The sequence below is a fragment of the Maylandia zebra genome, linkage group LG10, assembly GCF_041146795.1.
Source record: "Maylandia zebra isolate NMK-2024a linkage group LG10, Mzebra_GT3a, whole genome shotgun sequence".
Classification (NCBI taxonomy): Eukaryota; Metazoa; Chordata; class Actinopteri; order Cichliformes; family Cichlidae; genus Maylandia; species Maylandia zebra.
The window spans coordinates 9594462-9610279 of NC_135176.1; the positions used below are offsets into that span (position 1 = coordinate 9594462).

General features: G+C 39.1%; 1 protein-coding gene and 1 long non-coding RNA gene across 4 annotated transcripts in view; one reads left to right on the plus strand and one right to left on the minus strand.

The window, feature by feature from the left end:
- Positions 1-1475: 1475 nt before the first annotated feature.
- LOC101480017 (roundabout homolog 2) overlaps positions 1476-15818 on the minus strand; it is an 83453-nt gene continuing 69110 nt past the window's right edge. For all 3 annotated transcript variants that reach the window (XM_012920784.3, XM_014408600.2, XM_076889012.1), the window contains 11 exons: positions 15407-15583; positions 14313-14339; positions 14114-14153; positions 12423-12550; positions 11487-11759; positions 10525-10687; positions 9124-9381; positions 8071-8273; positions 4710-4871; positions 4315-4569; positions 1476-2959 (listed from right to left, as the gene is read on the minus strand). In XM_012920784.3, the coding sequence (XP_012776238.3) occupies positions 2958-2959; positions 4315-4569; positions 4710-4871; positions 8071-8273; positions 9124-9381; positions 10525-10687; positions 11487-11759; positions 12423-12550; positions 14114-14153; positions 14313-14339; positions 15407-15583 (1688 nt within the window). In that variant the 3' untranslated portion in view covers positions 1476-2957. The remainder of the gene's footprint in view (positions 2960-4314; positions 4570-4709; positions 4872-8070; positions 8274-9123; positions 9382-10524; positions 10688-11486; positions 11760-12422; positions 12551-14113; positions 14154-14312; positions 14340-15406; positions 15584-15818) is intronic.
- On the plus strand, positions 12787-15585 carry LOC143420776 (uncharacterized). The gene is made up of 3 exons (XR_013100512.1): positions 12787-13052; positions 15291-15356; positions 15448-15585. It is a non-coding gene; the product is annotated as an uncharacterized LOC143420776 (long non-coding RNA).

Genomic DNA, 15818 nt, shown 5'->3' on the forward strand with positions numbered 1-15818 from the left:
AGTAGCAGTATATATATTTTAGTTCTGCTGAGCCAAATAAGACAGGTCGGGGTGAAGAAGTGACAGCCAAAGAAAAGCTTACCACAAAACGGAGAAGTTATGACAAATGAGACTATAAGGCAAAAAGAAAGTGCAGCTTTATGGTTTCATGGACAAAAGAATTTCTGTGGCTGCAATATGACGAGCTAAATAACCAGGGCTGCACATAAGATGTTGATTTTGGTGATTTGACCTCTCATCTGAAAAGTTCAGTCACTAATCTTGGTGTTAAACTTGATTCTGCGCTTACTTTTGAAGGTCATGTAAGTGGGGTGGTAAAATCAGCTTTTTATCACCTCAGACGCCTGTCGAAGGTTAAGCCTTTCCTTTCCAAACCCAATTTGGAAACTCTTATTCATGCTTTTATCACCTCACGTCTGGACTATTGTAATTCCCTTTTAATAGGGGTCGGGTCGGGCACCTTGTCACGCCTGCAGTTAGTGCAAAACGCGGCGGCGCGATTTTTAACCGGTAGTAGGAAATTCGATCACATCACTCCGGTTCTGGCTTCCTTGCATTGGCTTCCCATTGATTTTAGGGTTCGTTTTAAGGTCCTTTTATTGGTTTTTAAATCTTTAAATGGTCTGGCTCCTGTGTACTTAACTGACTTGCTGAAGCCACATGTTCCTCCTCGCTCGCTCCGTTCAGCTGAGCAGCTGCTGCTGTCGGTCCCTAAGTCGCGGCTGAAATGCAGAGGAGACCGTGCCTTTTCAATTGCGGCTCCGATGCTCTGGAATAACCTTCCCCTCCAAATTAGACAAGCGTCATCAGTGCAGGTCTTTAAGTCCAGATTGAAAACCTATTTTTATTCCCTGGCTTTTAACTCTGTAGGAAACTGACACCTTCTTATTTATTTTATTGTTTGTAATGATTTTATGGTATTTTTAATTTGGTTGTTGTTTTGATCTGTGTTGTTCAGCACTTTGGTCTGCCTGGTGTGTTCTTAAAGTGCTATACAAATAAACGATGATGATGATGATGATGATGATGATGATAAGTGGTCCGCAGGTGCGCATTCGCTGTCAAAATAAAAAATGCGCACAAGGGTTAGGGTTAAATTTAAAAACTGTACTTTTGAGTTAAAATATATATTTATAATTTTAATAAATGACAAATTAAAAAGGCATGAACATTTTTTTGTATCGAAAAAATATCGAACCGTGACACCAAAGTATCGAACCGATCCGTGAATTTTGTGTATCGTTGCACCCCTAATATATATATATATATATATATATATATATATATATATAGAGAGAGAGAGAGAGAGAGAGAGAGAAAGAATGACATTTCTTTAGTTTAAACTGTAACTGTGGAGTATATTTTAAAACCATTTGTAATGTAAAAATAGGTTAATTGTTTCAGAAAAATCCAAAATGGGCATTTCTTGTTAAAAACAAATCATATTTCAAACTCAGGCAATTGTGAGAAGAGAATTTGTTAATTTTCACATACACATTTTATTTTGCATCATAGGATTGGAAAAAAAAATGGCCCTACTGTATGTGGCTGTGTATTCCTGAGGGCAAACCAATCTGGCATAAAGATTCTTCATAGGGAGAGCCATTACCAGAACAACGGTCAGAACATAACCATCCAAACAAATGTAAAGACATCACATTCCCAATCTCACTGGCAGAAAATGATAATTGGCTGTATTTTTTTAAAACTTTACAAAACATCTTTCAATTTGGCAGTCATTCAAGTCTATACATGTTGATGATAGTGGAAATCCATAACCATTCTGCTCTGTCGTTCATAACAACAAATTTGAACAGTATCATTTCTTTGATGTTTAACATCATAAACACATGTCATTAAAACATCCTATTTCTCTACAAGTGACATTGGACATTTTTAATTAATCTATCCAATGCATTATAGGTGACCTGCTCCAAATTCCTGTCATCTTCTCATTTCACAAACTGTCATATTGTATTTTTAAATATTGCACTATCATCATGTCACTGGATGTAACTGTAAAAGGAACAGATATATATATATAAATATGTATTAAGAGATTAATGCTGGGAATGGCAGAGAAGTATATTTCCATTTGTGTTTGCTTTGGATATCACAGCTGATGTGTTACTTGGTTACCATACAAAATCTTCTATTAACCATTTGTTGAGAAACATTTTTAGTATAATGCATAATAGGTTTCCCAGCAAAAGAAGTATGAAACACAGTTAGTTATTTTGGCATATTAGTTTTCGCCTGTGTTTTTTGCCTCATAATTCTCAATAGATGAACATTTCTCAAAAAAACAAAAAATACAGCACAGCCAAGTATACATGTCTTTTTGTTTATGTTCTCGATTCCCCTCTTTGCCATTATGATTCTCCTCCTCAGCTTAGCTGACAATGGGTTTGTGCTTATTTTCACCAAAATGCTCTGTGCAAAAATACAATGATACAGTAGCTTCATCAAAACAAGCTAACAGTTTGAGCATTAATGAAAAAAAGGACTCATGGTAATAAATCACAAAAAAAGACAACATTGGGTTTGGCTTGCATAGCAAAGCAAAAGAAAGAGAAAAACATTAAAAAATCTATTTACAAATTATGCAAGTCCGTTTTCATTTGAATCATTAGTCATTTTGTTAGTTGTGTGTTTTCTTCCTCATCTCCACTGTGTGAATTGTTGTACACCATGTGACAGAAAATAGAAGCGGACACATAACGCACTGTTTACTCTTTTGAAGAGGGGGATGAAAATAACACTGTGAGAGTGGTGTCTGTGTCTGTACATGACATTTACAGCTCTGCATTTTATCCTGCACAATTTTGCTTCTTTGTCTTTATTCTGTCTCCATTTTCCAAACATACAGTGTCACTCGCAGAGAAAAATCTCATAGCGCTTATAAACAAGGTGTCCTGGGACAGGCAGCAACTGCGGGGAATGATGCTTCACATAAACTCTGAAAGAAAGACAGACAGACACAAAGGAAACAATGTAAAGTCTGGATGATATAAAAAACTTTACTCTCACAATCTGGATTTTCAGCTGCCACTCTCAGGATGTGTCTGAGGTGACAAGACAAAAGATTTTGTTCAATCTATACCAAAACTGTATTTGTTTTTGTTTTTTCTAGGTTATGTATAGAATTTAATAATAAAAAAAATCCCAGGTGATCTGACTTTATTTTATTATTCCCCTTCCACCAGATTCTACCAGATTTCTTTTAACTGAATTTTACCATTCATAGGAACAGCCTTTTTAACTTTGGGGTTCACTGTTAGTAGAATATAACATCACTGCTAATATTGCAAACCCTTGAATGTGGTATATTGTTCCAGAGAACACTTAGTGTTTGTTAGATTTAGGAAAAACTGGCAAGCATAAGAGTGTCAGGAACATTGCCAATAGCCAAAATGGTATGGCTACACTACTGGTCAGAGCATCTCAGTCCTGTCAGTTGATCCCACATGACTGAGATGCTACGTTTTGAACATTACATACAAAAAATACAACAAAAGATAAGTTTGAACTGGTTGCATGAAGAGTGAATTCTAACCTGTAGCATCCACTGCTGAAAGCCTTAAGGCTGCTTATGAGAGAAAGGTGAAAACACAATGAATCTATATGCTTGGTGGCCTGATCTTATACATCACATTTTCAGTGAGGTATGTTTCCCTGTTATGCAGGAAAGACACTGGTGCATAACAGGAAGCTATTATACATTGGAAGAGTGATGCTCTGGCCAATGCACTCATGTAGTTGATCCTTTAACATTTATCAACTGCCTAAACATTCTTACAGACTATCTACACCCCTTCATGTCCCCTTTAATTTGATTGATGATTCCTTCATACCGTAAATTTCATTCAAGACTAGGGTTAAAGTTTTCTAACTGTCCTCCAAATTTTCCAGATCTCAACTCAACTGAGCATCTGAAGGATGTCCTGGAAAAAGTCCAATCTATGGGAGCCTTACCTTTACATGCTACTAGTCATATTTAGAGGTTAAACGGTATTACGGAAGTGGTTTTAATGTTGTGTCTGATCAGTGTATGTGGTATATATATATAGTATATAACTGAACCTGTCTAATGTTAATCTTTGCAGAGTGAAAATTATTAAATGCATCAGAATTCATGAAAACTTGCATGTTATTACTTTCTTGCTTGTGTTTGCTTTACATGAGATATCCAATATTTGTAATGTGCACACATGTGTACACACACACACACACACACACACACACACACACACACACACACACACACACACACACACACAAATACAGTAGATCCTTTTGAGGATGAACACTCACAGTGTTCCCTTTTCTCTGTGCCGTTTGTGGAAGGATGCCCGTTGTGGGAGGGTTCTATGCCAGCTCTCTTGTTTGAACCCCTACTCAGGGTGGCCCTGCTGGATGATGTCGTGCCACTCCAGGATGCCATATGCTGCCGCTCCAGCGTGGACACACTCACCATGCACTCCTCAGAGGGGTCTGAGGGAGCAGCTGCCCACGAACTGTGCATGTGGGAACCCATGCCGTGCAGGGACTTCATGGCTGGTGTGTGGGCTATTGAGTGGATGGTAGATCAGGGTGTTTGGCAAAGGATACGAATCAGACGTCACGATATGGGCATTCTCATTAAATGTACTAAAAAGACTTAAAATAAATAAAAAGTAATAGCTGGGGGTATTAAAGTCCAGACTCACCGTCTGTGTTAGCGTCTCTTCGTCTGGGAAGAGTTCCAACCTTGTCTGTCTGAGGCTTGTTAGCAGTGAGTGGCGCCCTCTTGTGTCCAAGGCTATGCGAGCCTTGTGTACCATGGTCTGCTGTGCCAAAGCTGTCTGAGAGACACTGCTCAGAGGCCTTACCTATAATGGACCGAAATGAGACAGTTATTGAATATTAAGGTTTGGGTATGAATTCAAAACCAAGTATTTGGAAAACCCATAGAGGATCAGCAGATCTATTGACAAGCCAAACGTGTCAGTTGGAACGATAGCGGAACTCAAAGCTGCGATTGAAATCAACAAATACTAGAAATTTCAAAAACTGTCTGTTCTACATCCTAGCCTATATGTGATGTCGAAACAGAAGGTATGAGAGCATATTGCTACTGAATGCCAGAATCAGAGTACAGAACTGTTTTTCTTTGTTTGAGTGACAATAAAATCAAGCTCTAAAACCAGACAAGCATTTGAAAATAAATAAATAAACTATTTAAAGAAGTACTCCACAAATGCAATATGGCAGCCGCTGTGGAAATACTGCCACCACAAAAAAACCTTATTCATGTTTTGATTCACTGGACTGAAATAATTCCCTCGCTGTGACTGAATGCACTTCTAAAATAGGAAGAACTCTTGACAGCTAAATATGAGTTCATAAAATGTTTGCATTGCTAATGTTGGTAAATATTTTTAGTCACACTGATCTGCATTTTGCCCTGCAATGGGTTAATAAAAGGGCTTAAAAAACACATATTCTCAATTCACATTTCAATTTTAACCTTTCAAACAATGGAGTCTAAAAATGGTACAATCCTGTCCCTGTGGGAGAAGCCATCAAGTTTCTCTTTAAAGAAACATTTTCACACAGTAAACCTATTTATAAATGCATCAAATCTTAAATGCAAGATGTGTTTCTTTTCAGTAGAGCCCTACTAAAGATGTTGAAATATCATATATTATTGCTTTGACATCTATCCACGGAGGACTTCAAGCAGCTTTTAACAGACTGTCTTAATATTTCTTTGAAAAAGAATAAAGAGGTATTAATGGTTAACCCTAAACTATCTGAATATCCTTGAGATGATGAAACTGTTTTACATTTGCCCAAATGTATTGTCTGCATCACATTGCGCGCAAATCGCGGTCCAAACGACCAATCAATGTCCTAAAAGACCAGAACGGTGTACGGGGGGCTTGCATGCATGTGATTAAATGATCCATTTTATGCTTTTGTGTTTGTGTTGCCGACCCATAATTGATTAGCAAGGCTACACACTGCAAAACATTTTCACTTCAAGCTTCAGTGGCCCAACCACATTGGCAGATAGAGTGTTGATCTTGAAGAAATCTGCAATGCCTTGGATAGTTAGAAAGCTGATTTTCTTGATTATTCACTGCTGTTTTTACATTATTTACGTGTGATAGTGGATATTGTTAAAAAGACAATATTGGTTGTCACCCACCATAAAAGGCACTTCTTCTTGTTGCGAGTTAAAGAATGTATTTCAGAAACTATCTGACATGAATGCAGTTTCTCAGATTGGCTGAATGTATGAACAAGAAAAGCAGAATTGTCTCCTCTTTGATATCGTCCTTTTCTTAAGTACCCCATTCAAAATCTCTGATAAGAGACAGATTTCCTTTTGTTGCATTTTGACATCTGTATTGTTATATGTTTTAAATCTACACTTTTGTGGTTTTTCAGTAGTGATGACAGCAAAACACATGTTTCCTTTCAGTGAATCATAACTATATCCACATGTCTCCCATTCATATGCAGTCATGGTGAAAAGAAAGCACACCCTCTTTCAATTCTAACTTTTTCCGTATCAGGACATAACAAATAATCATCTGTTCCTTAGCATGTCTTAAAATTATTTAAATACAACCTCATATGAACAACAATGCATGGGATATTAGATAGTGCCATTATTTATTTGACAAAAATTAAGGAAAAATGTTGAAATGATGTGTGAAAGTCTAAATACAGCCTCACTTATAGCCTCAACTAGGTTACTAATCAAATGCATTAACAGCAACTACTTTTAGCAGTTTTAGTCTGGAAAATTCAGGTGTGTGCTAACACGATACCAAGGAGGAAAACCATCCACAGTGATCCTAGAGAAGCAGTTACTGCTGCCAATCAATCTGGAAAGCATTATGAGGCCATTTCCAAACAATCTGAAGTTCATCATTCCACTGTGAGAAAATTATTCATTAGTGAAAAACATTCAAGACAGTTGCTAATTTTCCCAGGAGTGGACTCTGCAGTAAACTCACCTCAAAGAAACTGAAAAAAAGAAAAGAAAAAAATCTACATCTCAGATGCTACAGGCCTCAGTCAGTATGTGAAAAGTTAAAGTTTGTGACAGTTTAATTAGAAAAAGACTGAATATGTATGGTTTGTTTGGAAACAGGTTGCCAGGAGAAAGTCTCGTCTCATGAAAAGAACACGGCAGCAAGGTTTAGGTTTGTAAAGTTGGATAATCTGGATAATCTGAAGACTTCCGAGTGGAGATGTTTGGCCATACAGCCCAGCACCACATCTGACAAAAGCCCAAGACAGTATATTACCACCAACACATCATACCAGTTGTCAAGCACAGTAATGGAAGGGGGATAGTTTGGGCTTGTAGTTTGCCATGGGAACCAGGAACCTTGCAATCACTGAGTCGAATATGGACTCATCTGTGTTCCAAAGTATTCTAGACTCAAATGTGAGGCCATTTGTCCAACAGCTAAAACTTGGTGCTAAAGGTAATTGTACTGAATCATGGCTTAGTTTTTCACACACTGCTTCAGCATTTTGGCTTATTTTTTGCTACATGGTGTAATATGCAATGCATTGTTGTTCATCTCAGGTTGTATTTTTAAAAAAATGTTTTTTTAGTTATGTCCTCCAACGTAAAATTTGGAAATTGAGAGAGGTTGTACTTTCTTTCTTTTTATCATTATGCTTTTCATCGACTACACCGAAGATGAAAAACTTCTACTAGCTACATTCTCACATGGGAATGATATTATTCTTAAAAGTGGCATGCCTTCAGTGAGAACACATCAAGTGAAAGCTATGAATTAAAAATGGGCTCCATAAATAAGTAATAATCATACCTCGGTTTCACAAATCATCCATATTCCTAATGAAAGTGCTATCGGTGAACTTGGTGTAGGCATATAAAAATATAATTAGAGCATGCATGTTAATATCTGTCATATTTTCAGCACCTATGCATTATTATTTACCCATATTTCCATGTGAGCATGACCTCATAGTCTCAATGACTCAGTGGTCTATTCACTTAAAAATGAAGACAGCAATTAATTTTTAAAACATTTTTACCTGAGCCCTCAAGGTTATCCATGCTGTGACCAGGAGTGTATTCAAAGCCACACAAATTCTTTGACACCACAGCATATCTTTCATCCTCCTCCTCCTCTTCCTCCTCGTCTTCAGAAAGGAGAGTGGTTCCCAAATCAGAACCCAGTGTACTAGACATGAAGTCAATTGGGGAGTTGGACACGTTTGGACTGGTTTTCATATGCCTATTTAAATGTGGGGAAACAGTGTGTATTAATAAAATGTTTTTAAAGCAACAGAAGACAGATAATGGGCGTGAAAAATGCTGCAAAACAAGCATTACAAATTCAGAATCAGTAGATATTCAGGAGGGTGGAGATGCAATGTGCATACACTATGAATGCCTGCAGTGATTTTACTGATTACTTTCTCAGTGCTGGTGTGTGTTGTGCTAACACAATGGAGTTGTAATTGGACTGGATTAAGGATATCTGGATGGGCAGGGCTGTCACCAACATGCCTGTTATCTCCCGCACAGCTGTCCTCCATGATGGCTCGCATCCCACCATAGAGGAGATGCATGCATAATTACTAACTCTATTTACTGATGTCAGAACAGCATGTAAGACTAAACCCAGTGATTACCCTCCATGTCGCCACTGACTTGTCAAGTTTTCCAATGCTCCATCAAAGGTGTAATCAATGGAGAGATGTTTTTATCGCTTGCAAGACACACGGGCCGCAGGTCTGAGCTGACACATGTAAATACCAGCATTGAAAGGCACTCAGACATTTTCCATTGATATGCAAAATCCAAACTTTCACCAGAATAAAATGAATAAAATTACATGCATCTCTCTAACAGAGCAAAGCAAACATAGTTGAATGGATCTGCGTTACCATGCAAAGCTTTCACACTTTCACATTATTACCAAAAACAAGAATATGAAAGGTGGTCTTAAAAAGCCATCTTTGCTTTTCCTTGTTTGGTGTTCTAGCATTTTGGTTGTGAAGCATTTTGTGATGCTTACTGTATATTGAAAAGGGCTATATAAATAAATTTTTATAAAACCTAGCTTTACAAGGGAATCTTACCATGCCTGCTTGGCCACTTCATACTGGTAGGCTCTAGTCAGCTCATCCAAGTGAGCCTGCAAGATGGACTGCATTTCTTCATGGTGGGCAGAACTGAGAGAGGACGATGAAGGCTGACTAAAAGTAGCTGCTGCTGGGGAGGAGGACCTTCCTCTCAGGGGAGGAGTGGGACCTCTCTCTTCCTCTACTTCATTTTCCAAATTCTGATGGCGGTAGGTCTGGACAGACATTGGTGGTGCCCAGCTTCCGTTGTCATATCTGGCATGTGGACAAAATGTTTTCATGTTAATCACCACATTGACTTTCCTAAATAACTGATTAGAGATGTATGCCAAAGACAGAAAATACCTGTAAATATTCCACTAACAAAAGTGTTCTCAACACTTTTAAATGATCAGAAAATAGCAGCCACAATATGTTTAGGCTTTACAATGCAAGTGTGACTGTGCAATTCAGGATGGCAAAATGTGGTCCTGAAGACATCTGCTCTAGAAGATTTACCACACAGAGAGTAGCACTTTAGCCACCATTCAGAAAAATCAGAATCTGTCATATCTCATCATCATATCATATTATCCCAAAAGAGCACTTTGCTCTCTAAGTGCAGGCTTACTTGTGGTTCCTAGAGCTTCCAACAATACAGTGGGGGAGACAGAGCCTTCAGCTGTGAGGCTCCGCCCCCGTTAAACCAGCTCCCTGTTTGGATTTATCATAATCCAAAGACAAGCACCTAATATGGATATCTTTGGTGTGAACCCACATAGGCACAGAAAGATCCCCAGCTAGTGGTTGGGTTCAAACACACCCAGTGGTTTCACAACTGTAGAAATGGTGCTAGATAAATAACAAAAAAAAGGAATTCACTCCAAGAACTTTTTAATTTTGTTGAGTTAAATTATAATGTTTTGTTTATATGTTAATTAGCACTTATTAGCAGCTATGTTAAGGATATAGCTTGCTAACTAAGCTCACACTGTTAGCGCTTCATCATGTGGTTTAAATATAGTCACTTCTAACTCGAAAAAACATGGCATAGACAAAAAACAAACAAAAAGGCTTCACATTGCAGAGTTCAGAAATTAGTGTGGGGCAGCATGGCGACCACATCCATTTTTCATAACAAAGACTTTAGCTTAGTCTTAGCCAAAAGGGCTAAATGTAGGCCAGCAGTCACTCAGCTAACTAGGGTACTAGCGTTTAACAGGCTAATACAGCTAATTCTTTTTTCTTTCACAAGGTAAATTAAACAGGCAGCTTATATCCAAATTCTGATAATAACACAAAGCCACCCATGCATACACTCTGCTTGGGCCCCAAGTGCAGGCTCTGTGTTTGCATGTGTTTCTTTTCTGTTTTTATGTATTTTAGTACAGAGACTGATGACATATGAATGTACATTACCCTCCTCCATGATTTTCCTGGGGGTAACAGTCAAGGTCAACCTCAGTCCCAGGCAGGGGGTTCATGGGTGGTGGTGGCAGAGGCATGTTAGCCCAACATGTCCCATTTGATTTAGAGGTTTTTGTTCCACTTTTTAGCTTCTTTTTCTTCCCAGCCTTTGCACCTGGGGGTAGGCAAAGAGAGGTTTAGCTTCCTCTATACAAAATACGCAAGAGTATTATTCTACTCTCAGTCCACACACATTCGGTTTTGCTTGGAAAAAGGTACCTTCTATTTTTCTCTGCTGCTTCTCTCTGTGAACTTTTACCCAACCTGTCTTCTACCCAGTTTTCATTATTCGTCTCTCCTGTGTGCTGACAGCACATTACAACATTTTCTAAATGTTGACATTTCTTAAATAGGCATCAAAACCTGCGGCAAACCACTTTAAGTTGCTTCTCCACTTGTTCTCTTTATCTGTGGTTAGCTTGACATTTAACTGAGCACACGGCCTATAGTGCAAAAAAAAAAAAAAAAAAAAAAAGAAAACACAGAAAAGCCTCCACGACTTTACTAAATGTATATAAGCTACATAAATAGCTCCAAACACTGAGGGATTTTCTTCTTCCATCTAATCAAATTAACCCAAAAGAAATGTGTCATGATTGCGTGACATTTCTAGGCAAGATAAGCTCCCAGGGTAGAATTGTGATGAAGACAGAAGAGTAATTAAGGACATTATCCTAAGGGTTTATTTTTAGTGAATATGTAAACAAATTCTCTCCTTCCTAGTTTGGTCTTTCCTTGGTTTAGCTCCCAGTAATTTAAATGATAGGGAAAAAAGTGCTTGTGATTTTGCTGCAAAGATGCTACACTTAGTTCACAGAGACCCAAGGAGTTTATCATAAAATGAAAAAAACCCAAAACAAAACCAAAAACAATCAAATAAACAAAGATCTTGATCATTTCATCGTGGCTCATACCACTGCCAGGGCGTCTGTCAGTTAGCGAGTAGCCCAGGTTTGCTATTTCCTGCTGGGCTTGAAGAGAAGCCTTCCAGCGGGGATCTGGCCTATCCACCGCCAGCTCGTGGAAACTATTGGACTGAAGTATTTGAGTGGTGGCATAGGGGGTGGGCTGAGTGCCTCGTGCTGGGCTGCTGTAGCCTGCCTTCCCCATGAAGTCGATACTGCTGTAGATGGCACCATCAGACAGCATGGTACCAGTTTTCTCCACCGCTGCAGACGGTAAAACATCTGAGGCAAAAAAGAGGATGAACACAGAGAGGGGAGGGAAATGGAAAAGGCATCATGGAGAGATAAGTTGACATGAAGTTAACGATCTTTAAGGTCATTAACACTCCCTGCTGCTCCAGCACTCTGTATTAGTTAAATACATTTCTCAAATGGACTTGATATAAATGAAAGTGATTATCAACAACCATAATTAGCATGCAATGCTCTGTGGGAGCCGGGTGGAGTGCTCACAAGAGGGATGCTCAAACAGTGCTAACCTTCAGCTCAACAGTCTTGCACGAATAAAGCCTGAAGCTCACCAGGGTTCCATTGAACTTTGAGAACATGTAGGCATACAAACACATAATGGAAACCAATATACTTCAACCACTGTGCGCAACCTCGAAAAACGGACAATGGCAGAGCATGACAAAGAATGATGGGGAAAACAATATCTAAACAGTGCAAATTTAAGCCAGATATCAGGCTTGTCACATCAAATTAGTAAAACAGAGCCCTTGAAGGCTGTTTTAATTTGTGTGTGTGTGTGTTAACCTATTTGTGTATATGTGCTTAAGTGTGACATCCTGTCAGCATGCTTCCCAAGGGATCAACATCAAAACTGTCCAACTAGGCATCGCTAAACCGTATTCTTCATCGCTCCGGCTTGTTTATGTTTCTTACCTCCTCGGCCAAAGTTGCTGCCGCCTTTTGGACTCCCTAAGCCCCCGTTAGCTGGGAGACTTGTGGAAGGCCAGGAGTCAGCTAACCAGGGGAGGCCTGGATCACCTGCTTTTAACAACCCTGGACGGCTGTGAGAGAATGTTTAAAGTCAGACAAAGGTGGATGAGAGGTGGAAAGGACACCAGAGAACCAGTGACATTGTTAAATATTCAGCCTGCCCTGCTTATTTTCTTCCTGCTGCATCAACAACAAATTGATGCGAAAACTCATTCAGCATATTCTCGCCCGTGGAGCAGCCGAGCACGCAGGCAACAATAAACAACAGAGAGACATAAAATGGCAAGTCTATAAATCAGACTTCTGCCTCCCCTCGACTCTACCACCCCTAACTCTCCCTGGAGAAGCAAGGCAGGCCTAAATACACACTAAATCCACTTTAGAGCCTTAGCACAACAGAAATTTACATTTTAAATTGAGAATCATGGACAGCCTCTGGCAGATCAGCTACACTGCTGCTTAGTCTCCATAGCAACAGAGACAGCAAAAGCCCATTAGGTGGTTTAGGAACGCTACCATGTCATTTTGTCTTTGTGAAGTACAACGTCCACGAATAAAGGCGTTCGCTTCAAGGTAGGAAAGTTGTGGGCAGCAATTCAGGGAGGAACAAAAAATAGAAAAAGACAATTTACACCCCCTCTATATCAGCTGCTGTAAAAATGGCAAAACATTCACATGCCTGCACATTAAGTAAACATACCGTGTGTCTGCATATGTTTACTTAATGTGCAGCTTTACAGTGAGTTTTCCACTGAGCCTGATTTACCAAGTGCCAGGGGAGTTGTTCACAGCTGACTTGGTGATGGCTCAAAGGTGTTCAAACAATTACGTCAATAATTTCCATTTTAAACTACACAAGCATAATACATATATTTACATATATTTCCTTGGAAGAACAGGGCAAAGCTATGCACAGTAGCGCAAGCAGTCTGTGCACCTTCAGTGTGGAGAAAGGCACTCATGCAAAAGGGTTTTACAAGAAAGCGTTTATTTTTAGTCTATTACTTGCAACATTTGTTCTGGCTTTGGGCTTATCTGCTTGCTTAGGTGTAACAAATATGTAGAGCAAACCACTGTCCACAGAGCAAATTCACCTCTTTCCCCCTGTTGTTTTCAGGAATACTTTGATATTCTGTGGACACGCTGTCTTTGCTTTGGGCATTTTGAGCAGTCTGGAAATTCTATCGGCCACTGAGAGGAGTCTCAAGGTCCGACGCATTGTTCTTCTGTCTCCACATAAAACCCATGACTCTACTTACTCTAGGCCAAGCTTTTTAAACAGCACATTCATCACCTCTCCCCTCCTTTATTGACCTCTGGCTCACTCAGATGAACTGAGAAGCGCGCCGGTGACTAAAACACCTGCATTAATTGGTAGCTCTTAGTTCAAAGGAGTGATTAATGATTTCATCACAGTGAACAACAGTGGAAATCGTGCACTGATACAATATGAATAGGCGGGGGTGGGTGAAGGGGGGGCATAAATGCAAATTCCATTCATCAGGAGAGAACTCTTCATATTAAGTTTTACGATAGCATGGTGTCATTAAAAAGTTCACCATGTGACACCGAAATGTCCGCTTGGAAGCTTTAGCAGTAGGGTTTCTGAAGGTTTTTAGTGGAGAAATTCTCACCTTCCATTGCGAATCAGGCCTCTGTCTCTTTGGAATGTCACTTGGAGGGAAAAGAGGGAGGAGAGAGAAACAATTAAACTGTCAAGTAATCAACAGCATGACTGTAGATTTGAATGGCTGATACATTACTGCTGTCAAGAATGAAGGCACCTAAATTGCCGGGATATTGTATATACAATGGCACAATGTAAAGACATACCTGCTCGAGTGAAGGTGAAGGACTGAACTGCAATTTAAAGAGACATAAAGAGTGTGCGTATCAGAGGGCATATCAAGTGGCATAAAGAGTGCTTAGAAATATTAAAATGATTCAAAATGCTCTCGTGTTCAAAAGATATGGATTGTGTGCTTTCATTTTTGCTTTGTTTGTTCATCCATCACTGATATGTCAGCACTGTGATCATATTTTGATGAAGCTTGGGCAATAACGCAGCTAACATTCCAGCATTTTCTGATTTACACTGACTGCCCTGAGGGAGAAGTTTAAATGAAGGTGACATTTTTAACCTTTTATTTTTTATTTTTGCTCGCCTCAGGTGATCTGCACTCTCATCATAATTCAATTTTTTTATGAAATCCTTCCAAAATACATCTTGAAACAATACGTGTGCAACAAGAAAGACAATTACTGATGCAATAGCATTTTTAAACTACTGCTATAAATTATTTAAAAATGAAGAAATCAATGAATTTTTTAAGTCAATGGCTCTTATAGAAAAAAAAAAAAAAGAATCCATTGTTTTCCAAATGGAAATATGAAATTTTGGACTTAAACTCCTGCAGTTTTTGAATAAAGGGATCAGAAAACCAGCCCTCAATCACATAAATCCCTGCTGAATTAGGAAATCGCACTGCTCTCTCCCCAAGTCACTAAATAAAAGCTGCAATACGCATTATGAAATTTGCACACAGCTTCATGCTCGACTCGCAGTGGAATAAAAGAATATTCCATACATAAACCTAGATGTACCTCATGTTAATGTGCAAACAACACCAGGCATGGTCTGATAATGGAAGGGGATGTTAAATTACTTATCTCGCATGAATGTATTAGAGTGTTGAGGTGTGCTGCTGATGGAACGCAGCACAGTCGATGCACATCAGTGCACAGTGAATTAAAGTAAATAGGGCCTATTTCCATCCGCGCTGAATACATTTTCTTTGTTCTGCGTTTCAGCCAGCTCAAATGGAGTCACATCTGTGATGGCATCAGCTTCCGCTGGAGAGAGACCTACTTTGCTTTGTGAGCCAGTTTTGATGCAGAACCATGTAAATTGATTTTTTTTTTTTTACCTGCATAGTTGCTAAGTCCTTTCCTCTTTTTTCTCCTCCAGTACAACCAGGCACTGAAGCCCATGAGGACAATCCAGCAAGCCCCTCCCAAAGCAGCGATGAAGGCCGGCTGCTTCACCACATCTGAGATGCTGTTGTTGCTGTCCGATCCTGTCATTACGTCCCTCAGTTCTGCACCTGGAGGCACCACACACCCACACAGGGAGAAAAGGGAAAGAATTTAGAATTTTAATTTCAGTATGAGTGAATGAATGGGATTAAAAAAAATATTGAGCAGGAAAAAATGCAGTTCAGAGAAATTAAATTGCAACAAAATTTTATTCAATATCATCACAATGTTTGACATAGAGATAAATAAATATGGTGAAAATGTACAAGTTTAAGCAAATCAAAGAAGTGTGGAACACACTAT